The sequence below is a fragment of the Myodes glareolus genome, chromosome 3, assembly GCF_982192425.1.
Source record: "Myodes glareolus chromosome 3, mMyoGla1.1, whole genome shotgun sequence".
NCBI lineage: Eukaryota > Metazoa > Chordata > Mammalia > Rodentia > Cricetidae > Myodes > Myodes glareolus.
Genome location: NC_142028.1, coordinates 109,816,102 through 109,843,073, shown reverse-complemented (window position 1 = coordinate 109,843,073; position 26,972 = coordinate 109,816,102). Strand labels below are relative to the sequence as shown.

General features: G+C 38.7%; 1 protein-coding gene across 13 annotated transcripts in view; it reads right to left on the bottom strand.

The window, feature by feature from the left end:
* The window catches only part of Mpdz (multiple PDZ domain crumbs cell polarity complex component), a 153,903-nt gene that overhangs the window by 39,215 nt on the left and 87,716 nt on the right, over positions 1 to 26,972 (bottom strand). For 5 of the 13 annotated variants that reach the window (XM_085686169.2, XM_085686172.2, XM_085686170.2 and 2 more), the window contains exons 22-27: positions 20,243 to 20,441; positions 14,415 to 14,519; positions 11,620 to 11,712; positions 7,246 to 7,423; positions 4,511 to 4,621; positions 603 to 701 (exon numbers count right to left, since the gene is read on the bottom strand). In XM_085686169.2, the coding sequence (XP_085542295.2) occupies positions 603 to 701; positions 4,511 to 4,621; positions 7,246 to 7,423; positions 11,620 to 11,712; positions 14,415 to 14,519; positions 20,243 to 20,441 (785 nt within the window). The remainder of the gene's footprint in view (positions 1 to 602; positions 702 to 4,510; positions 4,622 to 7,245; positions 7,424 to 11,619; positions 11,713 to 14,414; positions 14,520 to 20,242; positions 20,442 to 26,972) is intronic. The other 8 variants (XM_085686179.2, XM_087904899.1, XM_087904901.1 and 5 more) reach the window with 3 other exon arrangements.

Below are 26,972 nucleotides of genomic sequence, written 5' to 3'. Positions count from 1 at the left end.
ATTCATAGTGGTTTCTAAAAGAAAATTTTGATAGCTTTCTCCTTTTCTATTACCGAATTATTGCATAAAAGCTATTTTATAAATTTTTGTTTCAAAATTGCTTTTATGATTCAATGAGAATATGTGACTACCCAAAGTATGACTGAAGCTCAGAAACATTTGCACTTCTTGATCTGGCATTCACATAGACTTACTTTATGAATATTCAGGGGCGTTTTCATGTGCGCACAGACACACAATTATTTGCAGACCTTTTATGATCATCTTATACAAGTCTGAAGTTGTTTTAAGACAATGCAAGGTTTAAGGAAAGAATATATAAAAAGTAGTTTATACAAATGGCAACAAAAATTTAAACATTAAAAAATTAAATCACACTAAAATGCACAAAAAACACTGGACTCTCTTTTTAAATTTCAAGTAAAAAAAAATTACTCTCTGACAGGACAAAGTGTTTGAAAAGGACCTGCATGTCCACCCAGAACACACAGCGGTTTCTGTTTTTCTGACTAAGTGTAGTAAATACTGAACTGGAACACAGGCATAGTAGCAACAACAAAACATTTGCAAAGGTAACGACAAGACAATGGACGTTATCCAACCTTGTCAGTGGAGAGCTGGAGAGAGTCAGCAAATGGGTTAGTGCTGCTGAAGCTGTACTTAGGGTAAAGGCTGTGCGGCAAGGGAGGCAAAGGGGATTTCTAAAAGGAAACAGAAGATGCACTGAAGGCACAAGAAATGTATTTAAAACAACCAAACCTCAAGATCAAAGTCATTACTGGTTTAGAGAGATGCCTATAAGAAACCAAAGTCTGCCTGAGTAGTCACAGCATGTTCCTCTTAAACAGTTACTAACGGATCTAATCTCTTCATAAACGAAACCTGGTTGTCAAATTTCTTCCATTTCCTCTGAAGGTTTTACGACTGCAGAGTGAATGCGAGAGCTCTGCCCTTGTTCCACACAACCTTCTGGGTCCTGAGTATCAATATTCCTGCTAAGAAGCCAGAACATGGCTTCCATTTACTTTTCAATCATCATTTAGAAGACACAGTAAGCACTTACCTGCCAGCCCGTTAGTAACCTTTATTTCATTACATTGTTCCCCTTTAAGGAAATTGTGCTCTGAGCCATGGGATGCTGATTTAGAATAATCACACCTTTAAACTTATAAAGGTGAAAAATAAAAATGAACCACTATATAGTGTGTTCTACATTTTATGGAGATTTGACAAAGATTCATATTTAAAAAAAGGAAAAAAATTCTTACAACATCTACATTACTGAAGATTTTACAGCTTTGGATAATAGTTAAAGCCTGTGTTTAGAGTGTTTCTCTTAGATTTTGTGACTTGCCTGTAGTAATCCCCTAGCCAGGACTGTTAAAACTGAATATACGTATTGAAGGCAGGAAGTCAGCCAAATAGAATTTAGCGTGTTCATATTTAAAAAGAAAAAAAAGTAATTTCCTTAGCACAATAAATTCTTCCTTTCACACTCGCTATCTTTTCCTTCTATTGACTGTATCTTCCAAAGAAAATTGCAGACATTTAAAATTCATGCTGGCTCCAATTAAATGTTTGCGTTAGTTCTCTCTGAAAAAGCCCCATTGCCGGGCATGGAGTGCAGGGACTGGTCACATGATTCTACCCTGCACGGGCGGGCATGCTAGAGACACTGTCCGCCAGTGCCAGCATCAACGCTTATGCCACATTACCCTTTCAATCTGTGCTTCCTGCAATGTTTTTCCCAAGAGGCAAGGCAGGAAAAGATATGGGTACAATGACATTTCTGTTCTCTCAACTTCCTCCCTGCTTTTCAGTGTAAAATGTCAGCTCCTGCTTTACTCGGGAGGGGATTACAAGTGCCAAGAAACATGACCACTTGGTAAGAAGGAAGAAATGACTGGGCAGTGGAAAACACGGGAGGCCTTCTGGTGTGGGTAGATTATTTCTGGTCATCATGCACGGCAGATCCAGGGCCTCTGTGTCCTTTGTAGCTGAGAGGAATGACAAAAACAGAGCCCTGATCCTAAGAGATGGACTTCTGAAAGACCTCTAGTTTCATTCCCTTTCAAATATCACAAGATTTCAATTTGGCACTGTCAGCATAACACAAGGTCAGTGGAGGAGCAAAGTACACGGAATGGTAGGTCCCTTCTATCAACAGGGAAATAGTTATAGAACAGATAGTCTTTTAAAAAAATTCAAGGATGAACTGGATGTCCTCAGGACAATGGATGGAAGAATCATTATAATTGAGAGGACACTAAAACATCCCCTGGCCCCATGAAGGGCCCATGCAGCAGTCAGAATGGGCACAGCCCCACTTCAGCTGCCACAGTGACAGGGTCATACGGGACATGCTGTAAGTTCTCACCCACGAACAGTCAAAGCACAGGCAGACAGACACACTGCCTTCTCCTGTGCAAGATTTATCTTCTGCTCACAAAAAAAACTTCGTCACACGGGACGCTTCGGTAAGACCATTTGTGGTGCTTTTCCTTCAGCAAACCAGAGGCCTGATTACTTCCATTGGGAAGTAAATCACCACTAACAAAGAATATCTCATTTTAAATGCAAAATTAATTCTAGTTTCCCAAAGCAAAATGTGTCTAACTTGACTAAACATGTCATTTCTAAGCAAGATTTATCCTGGAATAATTGCTATAAAATTAGGTGTCATTATGCCTCAAATAAAAAAAAATAGGAATATTTTCCAGGTGTATGAGACAATATCTTTCCAGCTCATTAGAAGATGTGATTGGCATTGAAAGAAATGTTTGTAGTTTAAGTGTTCAAAGTAATATTAAGAATCACTATTCAGCAGTTTATAATATTATCCTAAATGATATGAGTTAGAAATTAAAATAAAACAAAAAAGGGAATAAACCCTCCCACACAAAAAATGGCTGTAACTCAACTTAAACAGCCATTTACAATATTACCATGCTGTGTCTATGTTTAACACAACAAACGTTAACAAATGTATGAAGATTTGTAGTTATTTAAACAAACTGAATAGCATTTGCAAAGAATGCAGCAGGAGGCAGCCCTATCATTTGGCAGATTTTCTATCTGAATGGATAATTATTACCTAACAATAAACAACTGAATGGTTAAAAACTGCAGATGTGAAGAGAACTGCTTATATTAAGAAGCACTCCATCCACTGCACACAGTGAACCCCAAACCGGAGCCACACCTGTCTTGACAACAAGGAGATGGACCAGGACCATGAGCCTGGGTTCGGGATTCGGGAGCTCAGAAGGCTCATCTCACAGGGTGCCTGCTGCCTTCCTCCCACCATCCCAACATTAATATCTTAAACTCTTAATTTTTCAGGTCAAAATTCAATGCATGTTGCATATAACGCCATATTTTAAGTTTCATATGATGCCTTCTGCTGCCCTCAAACGTTCAAACACTTTTCTTTCTAAACTAATCAACCCTGGATGGGCTGGCTGGCAGAGGTCCGCAGACCTGGTGCACAAGCCTGTACACCCAAAAGCAGCATCTCCCGGAGCTGCAGGAGCTTGAGGAACCTTGGGAAGTTAGTATTAAGGGAACTCCACTTTGAGGGAACATTGGTGTCTCTGAATAATGTTCCTGGTGTATGTTAATAACTGTTGCATAAGAAGAGACTTCAGTGAGGCATGAAGGAGGAATCAAAAACAACATCGAGCTATCAGCGAAATGTTCACCATCAGTGTCAGTAGGGCATATCAAACGCGCTAAGCTGTGGCTTGTATCCTTTCTGTCAATAGCAGCCAGTGATACACTTGTATATTCTTAAATTTTATTTTCATTCAGGGTCTGGCTAGTAGCATCAAATTTGCAGTCCTCCTGACTTGGCCTCTGGACAGCCGCGACTGCAGGAACACAACACCATGATTTATCCTAAAATAAATATTTAAACTAACTTAACAATGGTGGCTCAGGGTGAAATAGGCTAGTAGGTTTCTGTTACCGAGGATCTGCCATGACCTACATTTTGTTTATATCTGAGAGATAATTATGAAATGATTTGTACATAAAGAGAATGCACTCTGAGAATTCTGTGGTCAGTGGAATACACAGATAAAGCAAAGTTCTGAAGCTGTGATTGCATAGGTAGAAGATTCATAAAGAATAAATTTAGGGAAAATAATGAACTCTGTATAGCTTCTAAGAGACTCAACTCAAAATGACTAGTGTTTAACCTCCATATCACATTCTATTCCTGTCAGTAATTTGTTTATTTTTAAAATCAGAATGAATACTAGAAAGATATCAATTTGACATGGTGATAACTTAATTCTTCTTTATGTATTTTAAAGTCTTCATACAGACAGTAGAAGAGATTTGCAGGGTAGCTCAATGTTTTGATACAGCAAAGGAAACCTTTTACAAAATACCTTCTGAGACTTCAAAAACTGGCAGGTGCACATGCAAACAACTTGGTCCTTGCTATGTTAGACTCCAAGTTGAGCACTGTTTCAGTATGCCTACCTTGCCCTTTGTGTTCGCTTACCCTTGATCTGTTTATAATGCTCTGTACCATAAATACTACAGGGTTGCCTGCTTTCCGTATGGCTTCCACAGCTTGTTCATGGCTTGCATCTCTGAGGTCCATTCCATCCACCTGCAAATGGAAGGCCTCAGCTTAACATTTCAAGAAGCTAGAAGAACAGAAGAGTGATTCGGATAAGAGTTCTAAGGCTCCTTTCGCTCCTGTACCAAAACCAAAGGAAGCTGTAAGACTACACACTTCTCATCCCTCCGTGGATCTGTGGCACCTTGTTTGGAATCAGTTCTTCTAAAGCCAACTGAAATTATAAGTGGTTGGAATGAGTGCTCTGCTTCTGCAGTCCTCATACCATTAGCTGCTCTTTTATGTTTCTGAGTCAGTGTATGGATCAGCATCATTAAAGAAACAGTCTAAAGAGATGCATTCAGGGTTCCTTTCACCAAAGCCTGTGCTATACTGTTAATTCTTCATAAAGTTATTTACTTAGGATATGGCAGGCGTGAGAAGAGTCATTCTTCATGGAATTCTAGAGAAATTTAAAGAGTAAACAAAACAGTAATATTCAGAAACGTGGGACTACTGCAAGGTTAGTTTTGCAAAAGAATCTGCAGTAGACGTGACAGAAGTTAGAAGCCAAAAAAAAAAAAAAATTGTGCTTGTTTGTTAGTGTCTTATATAAATAGTTTGGACAACAAAAGTCATTTTGTAATGTTTTGTGGGTGATGATCAGCTCAGCTTATGCACTAGATGGTCAGGAAGAACATAGAGAAAGGGACAAATGCTACACCTGCCAGATAACTGGAGATGTTGTCATTTCCAAATACCAAGTCAAGCTCAAAATGGACACAATTCTGTGGAAGAGAACAAATCATTATGTCCTGACATAGAACTATACACATTTAGTTAAAAGTCTCTCTCATACTATAGTGATATAATATTTTTAATTCATACTAAAATGACTTTAACATTTCTATCAAGACAATAATGATGCCTATTGTATGTCACCTAAACACTGTCACTCAAGTCCAAAGCAACCACATTAGTACAGGGCTATTTTAGAACCCCAAGAGTACAAGGGATTATAAGTACTACAAGGCTTCCTATCTCCTGGAGAAACCCTTCACGTGATGTACTGTAACCTAAACACAAAAATTTTACAACACACACACACACACACACAAATCCTTTTTTTTTTCAACTAGAAAAGAATGGTTTAACTAAAATAGTTTATCCATGACTAACTGTAATTGGTATCTAATTGTCTTAAAGGGTATTTGGGGAGCAAATTATGGCCAATCATGTCTAAAGATTTTTGTACAAAATTTTTTTGTTTTTATTTTTAGGTAAAAAGTATTTACTAGTTAAACTAAATAAAATAAGCCTCCTAGTAACAATTTAAAATTAAAACTTTTACACGGAGTTCTAACTCAAGAAAGAATTCCATTAAAGAGGCTAGTATATCATTTAATGAGAGTAGGCCAGTCTGTCATGTCATTTGTCCTGATAGTCACAGGTAAAAGAAAAATACCAGGTGCCTATTTCCTCTCAAACTTCAAACTCTCGTTTCCATAGGCTCAGAGAATGAATGGATAGATGAATGAATTTGCTAGCCAATATTAAAACATTTTCTTTTCACACCACAGTTTTGGGGGCTGAAACCCAGGGCATTGCATGCACATGTAGTGGTCACCGTGGCACTGGGCTAAATGCCAAAACGAAGTGAAATATAATATACAATACAACAATCAATGTTCTGAACCAGGAAGCTATTTGAATGTGTAAGTCTTACAGACTGAGAAAATGAGACAATCACTTGTATAAGGAAACAGAATGTCCCTCAAAGTCATAAACATCCTTACTTCTCAGTTACTCCTTCCTTTTGACTCTGTAAACTAGAAAAATTGGATCAGACATCCACTTCTCAACATTTAAATTTAACTGTGCCTAATCTGATTGAATAGCTTATTGTACTGCTTTGAGGTACTTTGGTTACTTTTCTGCTTCCTTCTGGCCAGACAGGCACAATGCCTTGTCTACTGCGGACTCTAGCTCCTAGCCCAGCACTGGGAACATAGCTGTTCTTCTAATACACATCATTAAATGTGTGTGTGGCTGTACTGCACATAAGAACTCTGTATAAGGCATTAGATTTTAACTAGGGATGACATGATTTGATATATGATATATGTTTCTCTCTTACACATAGCAAAGTGTTTGCCATGCACATGCATACACAGGGTCTTCTGTGGTGAAGGGGCATGGTACTGAGGAGGAGGCTCCTAGCTGTGTTGAAACATTCATTTAGAAAGTCATAAAGTTCTCAGCATTGACAACTTTAGGAGAAAAGACTGACTTAAAACCTCACTCAACCAAGTTTATATACAAAGAAATGACATTAATAAATTATTCCTTGCAATAACATCTTACTGGAAAACTTAACTATGAGATATGTGTTTTCCTTGTGTATACATGATATTAAACATTTTAATTTTCCCCTTAGAAAATTTCTTTTAAAATTTATATACCTTAGGACTAATGCTTTGGAAATTGTCTGTGTTTCACGTATAGTACATGAAACACGCAGTTTGCCATCAAAGACACACAAAGAAACACATGAAAAGAAGGAAATGCCTAACATTACAGACACCTGACTCTAGCACGAGAGCAAGGATGGCAACTCTTTGGTAAGAAAATGAGAGGGGGAGGATGTTTTGAACAGAAAGCTCACTGGACGTTACCTCAATTATCCTGTCTCCAGGCTTCAAGGTTCCATTTTTGCCAGCTGGACTATCTTCAAGAACATGCTTGATGAAAATACCCCTCATCACTTCCCCATTGCTCAGGCGGCTCCCCATCCCTCGGCCACCAACAATGCTGATGCCCAAGGACTTGCTAGGTTCTCTCCAAAGTTCCACCCTATAAAAAAACAAAATTATAATCTCTCAGAGTAAAACACAAAGGAAAAGCTTCCTGAACTTTAGAATGTCCTGTAGATGACTTAGTTATTGCTATGATGAAATGCTATGACATGACCAAAAGGAAGTTGAGAAGAAAAGGGTTTATTTCAGCTAAGAGTTCCATATCACTCCTCATCATTATTAAAAGAAGTCAAGACGGGAACTCAAACAGAGCAGGAAACTGGAGCTCTTGCATTGCTGGTGGGGATGTGACAAAGTGCAGCCATAATGGAAAATTAACAGTACAGTTACCATATTGGAATACAGCCAAAAGAAGACCAATCAGGGTCGTGAACAGATATTTTAAATACCTACATCAGCAAAGAAACATTCGCAACAGTTACGAGGTAGATGCAACACTAATGTTTATTGGAAATGAACAAATAAAGGCTGGCAAGGGGGCTCGGTGCATCAGAATGCTATCTGCGTAATCCTGACATACCTAAATTTGATCCCTGGAGCCCACAGAGGCAAACACATTGGCTCACATCTGTAATCCCAGTACTCCTGTAAGAAGATGGGAGGCACAGACAGGAGGGCTACCCAGAAGCTCACAGACAGCTAACCTGGTGTACACCGGGAAGCAGAAACTGGAGTGACCTTGCCTCAAATTACTGGTAGGAGATAAACCAGCTTCCACCAGTTGTTCTCTGACCTCCACATGCACCCACACCCTGCACACACATACCACACATACAATAGTAGATCACTTTAAAATTTAAAAATGAATAAGCAAAGTGATATATATTTTATTGTAATTTTACTCTGTATTAAAAAGGAAGAAAATGCTGAAATACGATTCAACATACACAAGCTCTAAGTGTACTATGCTATATAAAACTGACCAGCTAAATGAAGTAAGGACAAAGGCCTGTCATTGCGCTCAAAAGAAGTCCAGATCAGACACATTCAGGGACAGGACACAGACCAGAGTTTGCTCAGCTGGGAAGTGGATATGGAGGTATTGTTCGATGGATACAGTCTTAGTTTTATAAGATGAAGAGTCTTCTGTAGATGATGGTACTAAATTTATATAGTGAAGGTTCTTAAAGCCTCTAAATCACATACTTAGAAATGGAATAATAAATATGTCTAATCCCAACAGAACCCTAGTCATAAAAGATTAATGTAGATACTTTCCAAGTCACGTGTTTTGTTAATATTAATATTGGACTCACATTCTAGGCTAAAGTGCATGCCAGTGACGAAGTGCCATTTTGCAGGAGTATTAGTAATACAGACATTACATGATCAGGAGACTCAGCTACCACAGAACAGATGGCAGCTTCTGGGTTTAACAGCCAAATCCAGGGAAAGGACACTTTTGCACACACTAATCAGAAGCTTGCCTCTGAGGGAGTCTGTCTTGCCAGAGCAGACCTGGTCATTAACAGTCAGGGCATGAAGGACAGCCGCTGAAAACATTCTCCATGAAATGAACCTTCTAGCACCTCCTGAGATCCCTGGACGGCTTTGCATTTTCCGCTCCAGGAAGAACAGTGGCTCCTTACTGTTCTGTAAGTTGATTTCATAGGCTACTACCCTGCAGCCCTCGCACTTTATCTATTGTCCCTGCCTGTCCACACACTAAACACAGAACTCACACAGGATAACTGTCAGCATCTAAAGAGTTGAGGATGGAGGCTGAGGATCTAACTGGTAAAAGGATTGTTTGGTGTTTGATATCAAGCATGAGAAAAGGAAAACGAGGTAAGGATGGATCTACAGGACCATCCTCTGGAAGGGAAGATGGTTTTCAGTGATGAAGAGGTTCAGGGTGTGCATCTATCCCAGACTTCACGGAAGACAATGGGGCTGTCATTGAGGACATGAAGACAGCATGGCCCAGAGTGTCCTTAACTCTGACATTTGGGGAATTTCAATGAGAGGAAACTGCAACGTGAACAAATTGGCAGAAAGAAAGCACTAGTGTAGGGCAGCAGGTGTGCCAGATGAGATGCACAGTGCAAATATTTCTCCTTTGCTCAGGCATTTTTTTCTTAACTGAATATATATAATCCTAGAAAGCTGATCTGTTTAGTTGGAAGAAATTGTACCATGATTTTTGTGGATAAACAAGCTAAAATATTACTCAACATTTTCTCTCTAGTCTATAAAAATCATAGAACCAATATCCTTTTCTATTTTTCTATTTTATTTTTATAATAACGTTATATATTTTGTAGCTGTTTGTATGTGTGTGTGTATATACACAAATGTACACGTGTCAGTATGAAGTATACACACAAGTATGTACAGAAGTGCATGCCTACCCCATACAGAAGGAAGAAGAGGGTCTTCAGTCTGTCTTAAATATTTCTTGAATTAGCTTTAACAGTAAATTGGTCAAACAAAGAAATTTAGCCAATGTCTGTATACACATTAGAAGCCAGGTAGGAATCTTGAGCTCTTAATAAAACTTTTAAAAGGAGTGACAGGAAATGTCCCCTACAGCTGTTCATTGATAAATGTGAGTTAAAATGATTTTTTGAGTGATATAGGCAGTAAATTATATTAAGGCTTAGGGTGTCCCCATCCCACTCTTTAAGGGAGCTAAATTTGCTCCCACTTAGTCCTCCTAACAAGTCTAGAAGGTACACTCTCTTTAGACCTCAAAAGGAACAGCCACAGATTCAGGATCTCTGGCAAACAACACTGGGTACTCTAGAGAACTGACAGTTTAAGCCACTATTGTGATAGATGGTCTGTGAATCCTTAAACAATGCAGACAAGAGTCAAGTGATCACACAGGCAGGAAGCTAGGCTGACTGGTCATTAGACACAGCATGGTGAATATCCCTGGGGAAGAGGGACACCTGTCAAGAAACACTGTGCAGAGCACGTCCTGGCTCTGGGACCAGACAGCTGGGTTGTGTGAGCAGAGTCCCTGGATTCCAGCCCGGGTCTTCTGCTACTTAATCACATGGCACTAGGCAAACCTCAGGTGAGATTAAAACTAAGTCAACTTACTTTTTCTATAGTTATTACTTTATCCAACAAAATTTAACTTTGTCTGTTAACGATTTGCTCTAGGATAACTTTATTTAATTTCTTTATCTATTAATACAAATAAATAAGGCACTTAGACCTTATGATAGACTATCTGTCATAGATCTTTCCCAGATATTCTTTTCTCAATGTGGATAATGCTGTAGAAAGACAGATAGCTAATTGCCTATTGAAGAAATTCAAAATAAAAATTTTTTAGATGGCTGGAGATGTTTAGCTTCTCTGAAAATGACATAAAATACAGTCTTTTCTGTATTTTATAAAGTATGGCTGCAGATTAGAGTTCATTTGTGAACAGGCAATATCACAATGCAAGGCTTCATGGCAATGGTTAACTTCAGGTTTGTTTGAAGGGGCTGAGACATGATTACTGATATATAGTAACCCATACTATTCTATGCTTCATATATATCTAGAGCTTGTCTGGTCAAGAACATCCTATCTTCCTCAGAGGCAAAATTTATGTCTTAGACTTTCTTCCTGCTTACTCTGAGTCCATACCCAAGACTCAGTGATTCCTATTTCAGAGAAGTTAACTTGACTCAGCATGGGCATGTTCGTGTGTCCTCAAGGTACAGTAATTTGTCTGAGCAGATTCAAGGCCATTCTTTGCTACATAGGAACCAGTGCCAGCAAATGTAAGACTTTGGACTACTCTGCCTGTGACAGCTAAGTTTCTTGCTCATATTTCTGTCTCTCTTTCATATTTACAGTTTCCTCCCCCCACACATTTATATAAGCATGCAAAAATAAAATAATATTGTTTTATGTATATTATACATATATGATTAAATATATAATTTTAAATGCAAACAAAAAATGTGAAATATAAACAAACATTTGGCATTATATCAAAAACTATTTAGAACTTATTCATTCCAATTACCTGTGCATATTTTTATCTAATTAATTGTCTTTAATGTCTACGATAGATCCTTGTGTATAAGTTAGTTTTAAACCTGTATGATAAACATTATTTTCTCTAATGTACATAAAAAGAAATAAAGAATTAACAATGTCTAATGAAGTATCAGATGCCATAAGTAGCAAGCTATAGGCCAGTGCTTTAGACCACACCTTCTTTTCTCTCTCCCTCCTTAAACACATAAACTCACTGAACGGGCTGAACATAGAAAGAGTCCATACCTCCGGGGTTGACTCCAGCTGCTATAGGCTGCATTTTGCAGTTCACTTTCCTCCCCTTCTCCTTCTTCTCGCTCTGGTAGTTCCGGAATGTCTCTGATTAAGGAAATATGCAGTGAGAATTCCAAGCAACGCTGTCCTGAATGTACGTAACTGTCAGTTAAAAAAGCAGAACTATCTGAATTTTCATTGTCCCTGACTAACAAACTAATAACATTTCCAGCATAGGAAAACAAAACAAACAAAAAAAAGAAGCAAACAAACAACAAAAACCTAACCAAACAAATAAGAACCTTACACTAAAGTCAGCTTTACATGAAAGTTTGGAGAAACTTCTGCACACAAAGCCTTGGCTGATTGAATGTGGTAGAATAAAGGAGGGTAAAGGAAAGAAGTAGGGAAATTTAAAAAAGCCCTGGAATTCTAAAGGAAAGTATTTCTCTGCCCTGAAGGAATTCATCATCAGTTGATTTTATAGAACTGAAAGATCTAAAGAAGGCATGTATTCAAATTAAAGGCATTCTTCACTGACAGGAATCCCGAACTCATTCAAACTATGTGATCTTTAGATTTGAGATCAGAAGTTAGGTGACTCAACGGATCTGCACTTGAACATGATTCACAGTGCTGACAAACCATGTGCAGGCTCTCCATGAACATCCTTTTCTTTGACCCGAATGGTCAAGCATTGTTTAAACATCGTTAAAATGAAGATTACCTGCCGCAGGCCCTACCAGCTGCTTTGCACTTGAAGTCCCCTTTATGTAAACTAAAGAGGGCAGGCAGATCTAGGAAAAGCTGTGTTTTCTAGAGTTCAGTACGTTTAGCAACAGTTCCAAGAAGTGTACTTTAAAGGAGATATCAAGGAGCTGAATGAGAAACAGTCCAAGTCCTCTGTTAAAGAAATATAAGCCAAAGAGATGAAAAGGAGATGAAGAAAAAAGTAGGTTTAGGAGACAGTGTGAGAATGTGAGCAGCTGCTGTAACAGCTACTGACCTCCACAGGAGAAGGGAAGGGTCTCTGCCCTAAAGCCTGGGCTGGGAGATGTATGTATAAGCTATGCATAGGCGATTTGGGCCACACTGTACTGCAGACCTGACATCCAAACTGAGAGGAGACAACCTTAATCCTTTGATGCACAGACCCCAGCTTCTTCAAATCATTCTGCAGGGTTTAGTTCTTTCACTAACTCACACATGCTCTTCTAGATATGGCTAAATATGTGGTTTTAGGTTCTCCAATGTTGTTTATTCCTTAGATCAAAATAGAACCATTCTTTTCTTCCTCAACTCAGGCAGCCAAGCCAAGTATTAAATTGCTTTCTCCATGTGACTTAATGTTGCCAATTAAAGACATTTCTATGTATTAAGACATTAACTATGTCTTAATCTAAGTGCCACCAAAAAAGTCACAGGGACAAAGTCATACAGTATAAAGCAGTGAGAACAGAACTGAGGCCACCTAGTTCTTACTCTCTTTGTTTTAAGGGATTGTAAAATTCTTCATTTGGATTCAGTGGTCACGGTCTGGGTCTGACTGTTTACATCCTAAGCTTGGCTTTGAAACTAGCTGTGGGACCCCAGGAAGTTACGCTCTTGCTTCTGTACATCCCTCTTCTGTAAGATTCTTTTCTTAAGCATCCTCATGTTAATAACAAATATGCTTTCTCTGCAATGAAGCAGTTAATCACTACACAGGGCAACCATGGCTATTTTTCTCTCTATGAGAAACAGTGATGAAAGTACCATTTTTGTTCAAAGAGTTTTGAATGTTTTAAGGCCTATGAACTTACTGAGATATTAACTGGTCCTCTATTTGAACAAAAGATCATTTTTTTCCATTTTGATGGGAAACATTGAAAAACTACAATCAACCCATGCTATTAAGCCTAAGATGGGAATTCTGGGGGTAATTGGGTCAACTTTTATACAGGGTAGGGTATTTTTGCCATAAATGTCATGTGGCCCAAAGGACTGTGATTTCCCTTTTCTTTACTAAGCACAGATCATATCTTTCCTTTCCCAACTACTCTCTGCACACTGTGGTCTTGCATAATTTGCAGAGAAAGCCAAGGTGTTATATTGTAATTCCTTCAGGGTCACTGGGAACCAGGCTGTCCTGACACCTTCTGTGGATACAGGAGTCTTCTAAGAAAGACTCCGAATATCTGTGAAGTTCTATGCTGTAAAGTACGCTTACGAGAAATCTGGTATCCAACTGTCAGTGTAACTGCAAAAAACAGTCCACAGAACATACTTCCAGAGAAAGCACTCTGACATTTCTCTCCTGCTGTGAACTCAATCAGTAGTATCAACAAGCCCCAATTCTGTCTTTTTGTAAGAGTGAAGAACACTCTATTATTTAAAGGTTCTTAACATACTGTGTATACCCAGAGCCTTAAAAAGCTAAGCATGGATTCCTAATATCCCTATATACCAAGATTCTGAGTCTAAGAATCTTCAAAGAGAATAAATATATTCACTAAAAATGTTTCTTATTGAGTTGTTTGATATTTCTAGGACAAGAGAAAGCACTATATAAGACCACAGAAAATGTGCTGTCTAGGAAATTAATGAAATAAAAATATAGGGAGAATTACCAAATTTAATGTAAAAAGTGCTATGCTAGCTGGGTGAATAAAAGATTGTTTCAATTTATTGATTTGAATATTTATATATTTCCAAAATTTTCTATTTCAAATGTTAATTACTTGAGTAATTGAGATAAAGGAGGAATTTTTTAATATTCTACATTGTTTTAATATTCTTATTGTTTTGTATTAGACTTATTTACTTACCTGCCAGTGTATGAAGAAAAAATATCCAGTGCCATCATTCCTCCAGATTGTTGGCCAAAACTTACTCTGAACTCTTCCAAATGTTCTGCAGGCACGTAAGTAATTCTGGAAAGAAACACAATCTGTGAGAGTGAAGGGAACAGAGTTCTGCTTGTTTTGAAAGCTTCTCCAACACGGAAAACAGCCATACTGCCCATCCACGTCTGCACTGCACTGCTGAGTGGAGTGAGCACATTCAACAGGCACCCGGATTTCAAAAGGCGAAACACTCTACAGGCAAACACAACAACTGGAGTAAAAGCTGTAAATGCTACTCATAAACTACTCATTTATTAACAACCACATAAGAAAGTATGATTAGCTATTTCTCCAAATGAAAAAGCCAATGTATTTTTTTGTGTGTGTGTGTGATTAGGAAGCTATACAATTCGTAGGAGAGCTAGGGAGGCAGTTCAACAGCAGAGCATGTACAGTGAAATCCTCCGGGTTTGCTCCCTTTACTGCAATGATCAATGAATGAATGAGTCGGAGTAGAGTTACAGCTCAGCTTAACTTTTTTTATAGTTAAAAGCTATAGAACATTTGCTTACCATGCCTAATGCCTGGGCACATCACTACTACTGGAAAGTCAATATTTATGTAAATAAAGATCCATAGTAATATTACTTTTGTCAGCCGATTCCCCAGCAGAAATAAATTACTTTATTAAGCACTAGATATCTAGAACTTGTTATTCATGAAAAACAGTTAACTGTGGACATTAATTCATTAATTAGCATAATCAATGATTGAGTGAGCTCTATCAAACTACAAACTTGAAAACCTAAAGCCTGAAGCTAACTTAAATTTAAGGAAATACTCATTAATGTGCAGAAAGTCCTTTTATATTTTTATTTTTCTCAAAGAACTCCAACTGTTTACACTTGAAAGCAAACTGGTAAATTCAACAAGTAGCCACCGAGCATCCATCATGTGGATCGGAAAACAGTCATGACCTTAGAAACCCACACAGCAAAGTCCGCATTTACTGCTAGTCTCGAAGACCAGCTCAGCAAGTAAGTCGGTCAAGATCCTCAAATTAATCACTATGTAGATAAATACTGTATCTGATGTCAGTAGGACAAGATCTGATTGTGAGACTAGGAAAAAAGAGCACATGTATAAAGCATGTTCAATATGAAATTACAAAATCTCCTAAACAAATAATACATCCATTAAGATGAGTTCAAAAGATCCTGACCCTGGAGAGTAAAGATATAAGAACTATATTTCATGTTGTAAAAAAAAAAATAAAAATTATACCAGTTCATTACTTTGAAGTTAGGAAGATATACCATAAAGATATCCCCCCTTTCACGTTTCTGAAGTGCAGTCTCATGGGCTGGAGGTGCTCTGCGGTGCGACAACGCTGTGAGAGCCTCCAAATCCTCAACCACAAGCATGTCATCCTTTATGTGGCAGAAATGGGCTAAATGCCACCGCAGACAGTGAAGCAGGAGTCTCTCAGAACGCAGCTTGCTGCACCACCATCAGCCCACCAAAAGAACAGTCAAGTCCCCTGGGAATCTCCCTGTGACATTTCTACCCCAAGGACTACACTATGAGCAGAAAACACCAGCTAGGAAAATTTCCTAAGGCAGGATGAAATCATTGCCTTTTCACTGGCCCAGACTAATTTATTCATCTATTAAAAAAAAAAACAAAACAACAACAAGACACTTCTTTAAGGTGTTACAAAAAAAAATACTGAATAGTAGATTTGCTGTTTGCACTTCAAATTCCATGAGTCAAAATCACAGAACATACTATGCATCAGGAAAACCCTGTTGTATTTTATATAAAAAAATTATTGTAAAATCTAGAGGTAACAGGAATTTAGAGAACCTATATTGATCCTAAAATTCGACAGAACTTATATACATAAACTCCTAAGTAAAAGTCAAGAGAAAATATGTGGGCAAAGTAAGACATGAAAGCAATAATACTAATAACAAGCATCGCCTGTTTATTACTCAGCTTGAAACCCGAAGCAGCATTCATGAGTTGCCATCTGTAGTTGTTGATTTACTTCTATCAAAGGGTAATAAATAAGGGTTTTAGAAATATTTGCTTGATATTTTGTTAGCAAGGAGAAAGAACAAAGGCAGCCGTTGCCATGGTCACTCAGCCCGACAATGACAGAGGCTACCAGAACAGGTATCCCACGATGCAACAGCACACATACATAGCAGTTCCAGCATATGGCCAATCACACAAGCCATACAACCTCCATATGTGCCAGAAGATGGCCAAACTGAAGGACAAGCTCAGACACACGTGGAAGCAGATTATCTGGGAGCTGCGTTAAACCCTTTAGTGTAACCTAACCTTTGGCTGCCCATGGAGGGAAAGAAAAGAGCCTCCCTTTCAGAGATGCTGACATGTAATAACAGCTCCTAATCCAGGGGCTACGCCTGCACACTCAGACACGATCGGTTTCACAAAGGAGCCAGAAAGCTTCGTGGCTGGCGAAAAGGATTTCTGAATAAGTTCACAACCATCACTGTAATGAGAAAATGTAGCAACTGCACAGCTCTGCTGGAATTTATATTCTTATAAATGGAGAGAAAGCCAAACTGTACACACTGAATCTAATCTGGATCTATTCCTGCACTGGGATGTTGTAAAAGCACGAAATGGTTTTCACAGACAAGTTGTAACACACAGCCATAATGAGCTTTTTGAGTCACCAATACTCACACATAAAGGGGGCTCGATCGTCAGCAGGTGCTGCGGAGAATCTAGAATGTGAAGCATACGCCGCGGCATCTTTTTACAATGGTGTTAACAAATGTCAGTGTCTTGTGCTGAATGTGAGACGCATACATATGTAGTTAAAAGTGGGTGCTCCTGGATATTCTCCCCCTTTCCACCTCCCTCTCATCCACACCTCCCCCAGAAAAGCATCTGCTCTTTCCTGGTGTCTATAGCCATGATTATTAACAAGCATGGAAAAATGTAACTGCAATCAATCTTTTATTCCTTGATCAGGAATTCATCCCACACATTGGGTTAAGGCAGGTGAATTCTGATTCAGCTCAGTAATTATCTGGCAGATGTTATAAGCAGCTGCTGCTAAGCACAAAACCCTGGCTATTATTACAGAAATGTGGAAGAGCTCCTGGCAAGGTAGAGTGAAAAGAAACAGAATGCATTCTTGTGAGGCTTCACATCTGGCTTTCCATCGGAAACAAGGAGGCCTGGAACTAACTGGCTGTTCTTGAACTCCAGAAACTCGAATTATCTCTTAGGCATGCCGGAAAGCACACAAACTTCATAGTTTTCTATCCTGAAAGCAAGAGAAGGGAGGGCATGTATTGTCTCAACAGCAATCCTTTCCCTATGGCCAATCAGTTGTGTAGTTGAGCCAAAATATTTATTTGTTTGTTTATTTATTTTACAGCTTCCACCACTCCTAATAAGCAATATAGAAGAACTGATTGAACAGAGCTTAGAGCCAAGCAATGACTACAAAGCTTATTTGGCCAGAGGCAATTCCATTGAGAATAAAGGAGCAACTGGACTTCCCTTTCCTCAGGGAAGCTCAAAACCTCTGCTTCACAAAATGGAAGCAACAGAAATAGCTCCAAAAACACTTCAGAGAAAACCCAGAGAACACTGTTCAGCAGTCCGGCTCAGAGCGACTCACATAACGTTTTGTGTTTCTGAAAAAGGACTGTGGAAGAATGAACTGAGTTTCTACCGTTTGTTCAGAAGTCCATTATTGTCATCTGAATTAACATCGATGGGCCTTTAAAAAGAATGGTGTATTTTATGGGCATGCTGGTGTGTGGGTGCAGATGAATATGAGAAGGAAGTGTGTAAGAGTAATTAGCATGTGCATAAGAGAAAGACTGTCTAGTAAATCTGTGTGAAAAGACTGACGTGTGTGTGTAACAGAGAAAGACTGACTAACACGTGTGTAAGAAAGAATGACTAGTGTGTATGCGTGTGGTTGTAAGGCAAACTAATATATGTGTGTGTGTGTGTGTATGTAATACTGACTACGATGTGTGTGAAAGAAATACTGGTGGTGTGTGTGTGTGTGTGTGTGTGTGTGTGTGTGTGGTGTGTGTGTGTGTGTGTGTGTGTAAAAGAAACTATTTAATTCCCAAAGATGGCACATTTTTCTTGTTCCTATTACACATGTAACTGCCAGCGTGTTTTTACTTCTGAGATGTGATACCATGTTTAGGAAGTTAGCCCTCTAGATATCTTTCAAAGTTATAAGCACGCAGCTGTTCAGAGGATTGCGGGCTTCTGGCTGGATACACAAGTGAAGAGGAAAAGCAAAGACACAATACAAATCATAAGAAATGGGCGAGGATGCATTCTGAATTGTAATCTACTCAGAACTTCTCTCCAATTAGCTAGATGCAGGACCTATACTTCGAGATACTTCTGAAATTTCAACAATGATTTAGGGGGAATTCCAGTAACAAGTATGGATTCTGATGCTGCAAGCTCCCAACATGTGCATTGCTGAAAAAGAACTGAATGCTCAATCATTAGGCCATCTGCACTTCATACCATACCCAATCATGTTCGCTAAATAGCCTGCAACAAACAATTCCCATGTGCTCGACATCATTCGCCTTTGGACAAAAGAAAGGGCTGGCCACAAGCAAAAGGGAATGGACTGAAAAGTTTCCCCTTTGTGCCGCACAAGGACTGACTTTTAAAACGATGTTCTCCTGTACTGTTGTTACTAAAAGATAATTTAAAAAAAAAACAGCCACTTGATCTCCAGATCTGCTCTACTGTACAGTAAAGTCAAACGGGCGTGCGCAATATGAATGCACAAGTGAAGGTTCTGCCTCAGTAACAACCTTCTCTGCAAGACAGCAGCAGCTGCTTGCACTGCGATGTGCTGGATGCTTATGAACCACAGAGCAGAAACTACATGGTCAATGTGCTCTAACGATGCATATTCTGCAATGGGATGCCATTGGGAAAATATTATAGGAAAGTGCCCCAACACACAAGTAACTACTACCAATTTAAGGTAAGCAGCCTTCCCGAGCTCTGATTTATGCTTTGATTCCTTGCACAATAAACACAAATACTCAATGATGAATGTTAGAAGACAGAGTCACATCGGCGAGATATGGCAATAAAGCCTGAGCTGCCTTTTATGGTGGCTCAAGGAACATCTAATAAGATATATATGTTTGTGTGTATATATACAGACAGACAGACAGACAGATAGATGTGTTTTCAGAACATTATAGACTTGTAGGAAAATTCAAGCACCTCCTGGCAAAAGAAGCTCCAGGTTCTATAAGCAGAAGTCACCACACAGATCAGTAATTCTCCATGGGCACAAGGGAGCTCAGGAAAGAAAGTCATGGTTGACCAGCCTTGTGCTCTTTAGCCTTCTTCATGCCTGGCACTTCGAGAACTGATTTGGTTCTGGATTTCATTTGGGGTACTTCAGTGTGTGAGCTTCTTTATACTGAGGGTCGTGGCTCCCCAGGAGGTTTGTGAGATTGTGAGATGCATGAAGCACAGGCTATCTCTCACAGCTAGGATTCTTACAGAAATACCAGAAAAACAAAAGCAGACTTAACACTGCACTGTTAGCAAAATTCACTAGTGTTACAATCTTCCCTATTCCTGAACCAGAATCGGAACTAATCGTAAATAAAGCACTGAGTGATTCACATGAAATCAATACGACAATGCTGTGCATCAAATAGAAAAATATACTTACTAATAAGAAAAATATTCTTATTAATGAGATGAAATCCATGACTTTCCCAAGGCAAATGGGTGCAGATGACACTTACTTTATGTCGGGTCCAATCAGAGAATGTCTTCTCAACATGGCTCGTGCCTGGGCGTTGGTTAAACTGATGGTTGACTCTTCATTGATGGACAAAATGCAGTCACCAACAGCAATCCGGCCGTCTCGACTGATAGCACCTCCATGAATAATGCTCCGCACGATCACCCCCAGGCCATCTTTGTTAGCACTCACTGTCATCCCTGTGGGAGAAAGGAACGCTGACAAGGACCACAGACCAGATCTCCAAACTCACCACAATTTAGCATTCACTTACGGCCTTGTAGATAAAAGAAAATGAGTCAGGTTCTTAGCCACTAAAAAGGTTGTCTAAAAAGATCTTTGAAATTTATTTCCTCAGTCATAGTTGTGCTGGTGTGATTTGTGTGTGTGTGCCGTGGTGCACATGTGGACACCAGAAGAGAACTTTTGGTCATTCCTCTTTTTCTGCCATCATTCTGGGGAGTGAACTTAGGGCACACAGCTTGCATGGCAGGCATTTTTACCTGCTGAGTCATCTTGCTGGCCCACAATAAAACATTCTCAAGTGATTTAAGATGTTAGTGAGATTGCATAGAGATAAAATATTCCATGTTTAATACAGAAGACATTAAAACAATTTACACTACAAAACTGAATGCAATTTAGTGCATTTGATGTGGTCTGTCTTTCAAGATAAAGCTCTCTTAGAGAAGATACCATATGATGTCAGACTCGTGTTCAAACAGCAGTTCACCATTTTTACATGTAACATTCTAAGTAAAGGCAAATGGATAGCCTAAGATGGCAATGATATCTTATATCCAGTTCACCCATTCATCTCTATCTATAAAGTGGCTATTTGCTAAATCTTATACAGGTTTCTTAAGATATAAAATACAGAGAACAGAACTACCAACATCCTGCATCCTGGGCTAAAGTCTTGACCCTATGTTTGAATGTTGTCTATTGTCCCAAACCAAGAGAAATGGAATTCTTGTCTATTTCATTTTTGTCTCTGAACTCTATTCAGGTCCTGATCTGGGCATTAGATACTGTCATCCCATATTCTATGTATTTCATATCAAGACAAAAATTTAATCTTAAGTCATTATAATGTTGTATGACTTTTAATTTTTCACTTCCTCTTATTTCTACAGGTTTTCTCTTCTTGATAAAAGGCATTGGCATTCTATTACAGTATCCTCCATTGTTCAAAAAGAAACACTGGAGTCATTCTTTGTATGTATACCGATGTGTGTACTGGTGGTGGTGGTCATGGTCATTGGTCATGGTAGCGGTGGTGGCGGTGGTGTGTATGTGTATGTGAGTGTAGTGTGTACAAGTGTGTGTGGAGGTCAGAGGACAACCTCGGGTGATGTTCCTCAGGAACTTCAATATTTTGATTGAGACAAAGTCCCTCATTGGTCTGGAATTTCACCAGGTAGAGTAGGCTAGTTGGCTAGCAAGCTGCAGGAGCCAGCTCATTTCTGTGTCCCATCTCATCATAGCTTGGATTACAACTGTGTATTACCCAATCTGGCTTTTAATGTGGGTTCTAATGATCTCAATCAAGGCCTCACACTTGACTGGTAAGTGTTTCACCACTTGAACCATCAGCCCATTCCAGGAATTATTTTGGTTACTATCTGACATCTCTCTCTAAGACCTACCATTTGTATCTCTAAATACCACCTTGGATCTATTTGCTTTTCCACACTTCTAAATAAATCCTGGATCAAACCAACACCATCTCTTGCTTATAATTTCGCAGCCCCTTGACTAACCATCTGCTTTCTGATACTGTCCATTCCAATGCACTGTACTCAAGGTAGAAAAACAATTCAAAGGAGACAAATCATATCTGATGCGTCTGCTGCATGAAACCCTTCAACAGTTTCTGTCAGGTACAGGACAGAGAACACAGAAGACCTGCTGTCCTTGAACCTTGTATCCTTTCTCTCTATCACGGAGCCTTGTCCCTGGAGTTCCAGTCACAGCATAGCTGCCTTCTCTCATGTATACAATTAATCTCTTTCCTTTTTTCTCTTTAACCAATACTTTACTTGCGGTATGCTCTAACAATCATTCTCATATTCCTGCATCACTTTCTCCAGGCAGCCATTCTATATATGCTGTTTGAAGTCCTGTTACCTCAACAGCTTATCTGCACTTTATTCAAACATAAAACCTCTGCATTGACATTTAAAATATTTCAAATACAAGGTAAAGTGGTAATATTTTCTTTTTTTTCAAACAAGACTATATGAATAAATAAGACAGGGAGAGATAAAGGCATCAAGTATTTTTCTTGTTCCTTGTTTTCTCTTCTTGTTACTTGAGGACTTTTTTTGTTGTTTCAAGACAAAGTTTCACTATATAGCTATGGCAGACCTGGAACTCACTATATAGAATAAGCTGGTTTCAGAGAGCTCCTAATGCCTTTGCCCTCACCACCCCACCAAGTGCTAGAATTAGCATGCTGGTTTTGAAGGCAAGAGCCACTACATTTTGTGGTTTTTGCTTTGTTTTGTGAAGACAGGGTTTGAGTCTACAACTCTGATTAACCAGGAACATGCAATGTAGACCAAGCTAAGCTTGAACTTGCAGCAATTCACCTGCCTCTGCCTCCCAAGTGCTAAGGTTACAGGTATAAGTACACCATAATGAGGTTTTTTTAAAAAAAAAATGTTGACAGAACTAAAAAAATCATTTTTAGGTTATTTTCATGATAAAATAAGTTTCATTATCTATCTAAATATGAATACCAAATAATATATTTTAAGGTAATTTTGAAAATGTTCCCTGTATATTTATATCCCGGTACCACATGTCTGGATATGGGAAACCCACTATCTTAGAGTTAAAATGCGAAAAACAGACAGAGTATTGAAAATTGCAAGAGAGAATGATCAAGTCACTTACAAAGGCAGGCATATCAGAATAAATCAGGTCATTTGGCAGGAACATTTAAAGCCAGAAAGACCTGGAGATATGCACTTCAAGCTCTGAATGACCACCACTGCCAACAGGAAAACTACCTATTAAAATTGAAAGAGAAATAAAAAACTTTCCACGATAAAAATAGACAAAGGCATTTATGACCACTAACTCAACTCTCCAGGAGATGCTGGAAGAAAAACTAGCATCTCAAGAGAAGAATAAATACATCAAAGATGCCAAAAGGAATAAATAGACAATACCTGGATAGTCAATAAAAAGAGATAAAAGAAAATGTTACAAAAAGACATCTTTCGACAACAACTCAAATACAGTCACAATTCCCCCAGTAAAAGCACAGACTATTGGATTAGATTTGAAACCAAAACACAGCCTTCAAGAACATAGCTCACCTCTAAATATTTATATCACTTTTGGATGAAAGGATGGAAAGTTATTCCAAGCAAATATAACAAAGAAACAAGCAGGTCTAACTATTTCAATATCTGACAAAACAGACTTTAAAACAAAACAAATCAGAACAGATAAAGTTTTCCTCATAATCAGCACACAACCCATCAAGAGAACATGCATTTCTAAACATATACACCCCAAATGTCATACAACAAGCTCTCCTGGAGCCAAAGCCACAAAGCTGGCAGTGTGGATTAATCCCATCTACAGATTAGATATGAGCACGTTCTCAGGGAAGTTCACTAGTCAGAAAGCTAATTTCAAAATATAACGCAAAATAAAGTTTTGAAAGAATTGCCCTGCATCGGTGGCCAATGCTGGGCTCAGAAGATACAAAGAAAAGTGAAGTGCAAGTCATGGGATACATTCCTACTAGTTAATGGTCAGGGAGATCCCGTGGGTCTCCAAAGTAAGACAGGATATCGTCATTGCCCTTGGTTACCCACCGTAACTTACAGTGGGTGTGGACACACACACACACACACACACACACACACACACACACACATATATTCCAATCTCTAAGCTTAGTTAGGATAAAGACTAACCCTCTGACATGGAGGCACGTGCCTGGAATTCCAATAATACGAATTTTAGTGCTGCCTGAGACGTGAGACCCTGTCCCAAACAACCATAACAAAAACTACAACAAAAATATCTCATAAAATTGAAACAAATTGGTAGGGAAAGCTTTTTCAGAAGTCTGTAATTTATTAATGACTTCTTTTAATTGTCACTAGAGAAAGAAGTGAACCTTTCAGAAGAGAAAGGCTGCGAACCTCAGAGGGGCAGAGAGCAGACCACGAACCCGCGCAGCTGATGGCAGCACACCTACCAGAACAAACTTGCCTGCTCAGAGCGCAGCTTTACATTGCTTTAGGTTATAACAGAAACACCTTCCCACATTAAATCTTAAGTATACATACTGAATTACTTTAATATTTATGTTTATAAAATTTTAAAATTGAACTTTTCAAGGTATTTTTATGTTAGTACTATAGAAATCTAAACATTGAAATCTTCTGTTGAATGAAATATTAAGAGAAATGTTCTCAACATGGTAGGCTTTGAATTTTAATTCTGAAACACTAGTAGGCATATTCAACATCTTGACATGATGTCATTTACAAAATTCATACTCAAGACTAAACTTTCAAGTTAAAAAGTTGCAGTAAAATACCTCACAATGTTGAAATAACTTTTCAATTTTGTTTTGGACTATAATCATAGAATTTCAATTATATTTTAATAATTTTACATTATTAAAATAAAATTATATTTTAATAATAATAAAGCATGTCTGAAGATCTGAGAGTAAAACAGCTTCACTGGTCAGCCTTACAGCCCTATAAACCCAGGAGTCACACTAGTTTGCCACAGAAACTGGGCAGTGCATGCCTTTAATCCCAGCGGTGCACGCCTTTTATCCCAGCCCTAGAAAGGATTATGAATCAGGAGAGAACAGCTTGCAAACACAGTCTCATTCTGAGATTCCTGGAGGCAGGATGGCCATTTCAGACTGAGGTCGAGGTTACAGCCAGTGGCTGGTTGCTTTGCTTTTCGGGTCTTCAGGTTGAACCCCAATTTCAGTCTCTGAGTTTTTATTAATTGTGCTTTAGTACTTAGCTGCACAGAGCCAAACGTGGCCCACATACCTCACCTTGGACACACACGTAAGAGGAAAATTACTGAGTAGCAAGACATCAAATAACCAGGGCCTAAACTTATAAAAGCTGGAGTCAGTGTGTAGCCTAATTCTTAGAGTGAAGATGAAGCAAAACTTCTAATAAATAAATATCAGCACAGCTGAACGGCTCTCATGCTCTAAGACTGTGGCACAAGCCGTAACGTATTTGCTGTGATTTCCTGTATAACATTACTTTCGTATTCACAATGGAGGGATATTTTGTATTTTAGTTGGAACTGAAGTTTAGAAGAATTTCCACATATGATAAAGGATACTTTTAGCCATTACTGTCTTTTTTAACAAGATCTTAATTAACTCGTAGCATTTTCCCACCAAAACTTAAAAGCTAACATGAAAGCACTTCAAGTGCAGATACTGCAGATGAGTAAGAAATAAAAATGCAGTGTTTACTTACAGTGGAACAGCACCTAGTCTAAAAGAGAAGGGCATCTCTGTTGTACGCCACTTGCGATTTCAAGACATCAAGTCATGCAAAATAGTTTCAAAAGTTTAAGTACTGTATGGCTCACTTGTTAACTAGAGCAAAAACATAAAGGCAGTGAAGCATTACATCCACCGTGCTGCTCGCACCAGGAGAGATTCATCCCCTCTGAGTGTGGAGGGGAGGAGCTACACTGTGGTGTCTGTGCAGTGAGCCTGAGATAAGAGAACAGCAACTGTTTGGTGGTGGAGTAAATACATTTCCATGGTGCTTTCTAAATGAGGTTCCTCTATCATGAGCTGTTTGACAATACAAACGCTTCTGCATTTCTGTAAACATCACCATGCTGCATTCCATTACCATTTCTCAGATACCTACAATACACAGCAGCATCCAAATCTTCTGCAATGATGAGGAAATCTTACATTTGTCACAACCCAAAATATGAGGTACAAAACTTGTTAAGAACTCTTACCAACATCCTACAAAGTGAGCACAGAGCCACATGGCTCGAGAACTCTGCTGAGCAGTTGGAGCTGAGCAGATGTCTGGAAAACTTATCTTAAGATCAGTAAGTTGAGGAAGATCCCAGAGGCAAAGCCAATCAGTGAATTTAATATACAAGCACTACTGCATATGTAATATGATACTTAATGTAATCGATGTATACATTGATATGTCATATACATTTTTGATATAAATTGTATATATCCTACTTAAAATACATATATCTTATGAGTAATATTAATAGAATCATATGACTAATATGCAATTTTTTTCATTTTTCCTTTTCTTTTTTATCATTTTTTATATGCAATTAATAAGTACAGGAAAACGCAGCCTATCCTACAATTCTCCCATCAGCTAGTATTGGTAGGTATCTAGCTACCACCAAACAGAACAAAAGTTAGAAGAGTCTGGAGGGAGGGTTGGTTCTGGGAATGTCTCTTCCAAGACTCAAGTTCCATCAGAAACAAGGCGTAATCCTAGGATAGCTGTGTAAAGATGCTTGCTGGTTGGTCACTGTAGGAAGACAGTCTCCGATGTGAGCTAACAAATGGGCTACATTTGGGCATTTGAGGTTCTGATGGATGATCCTCCATCAGTCCCAAACAACAGAGAGGTCACCTCTCTCGGTGTAGAACAGGTGTGCTGCTCTGTTCCAGAGGCTCTGCCTACTCGCACCAGGGATTCAGCTCCTCAGAAAGTCTG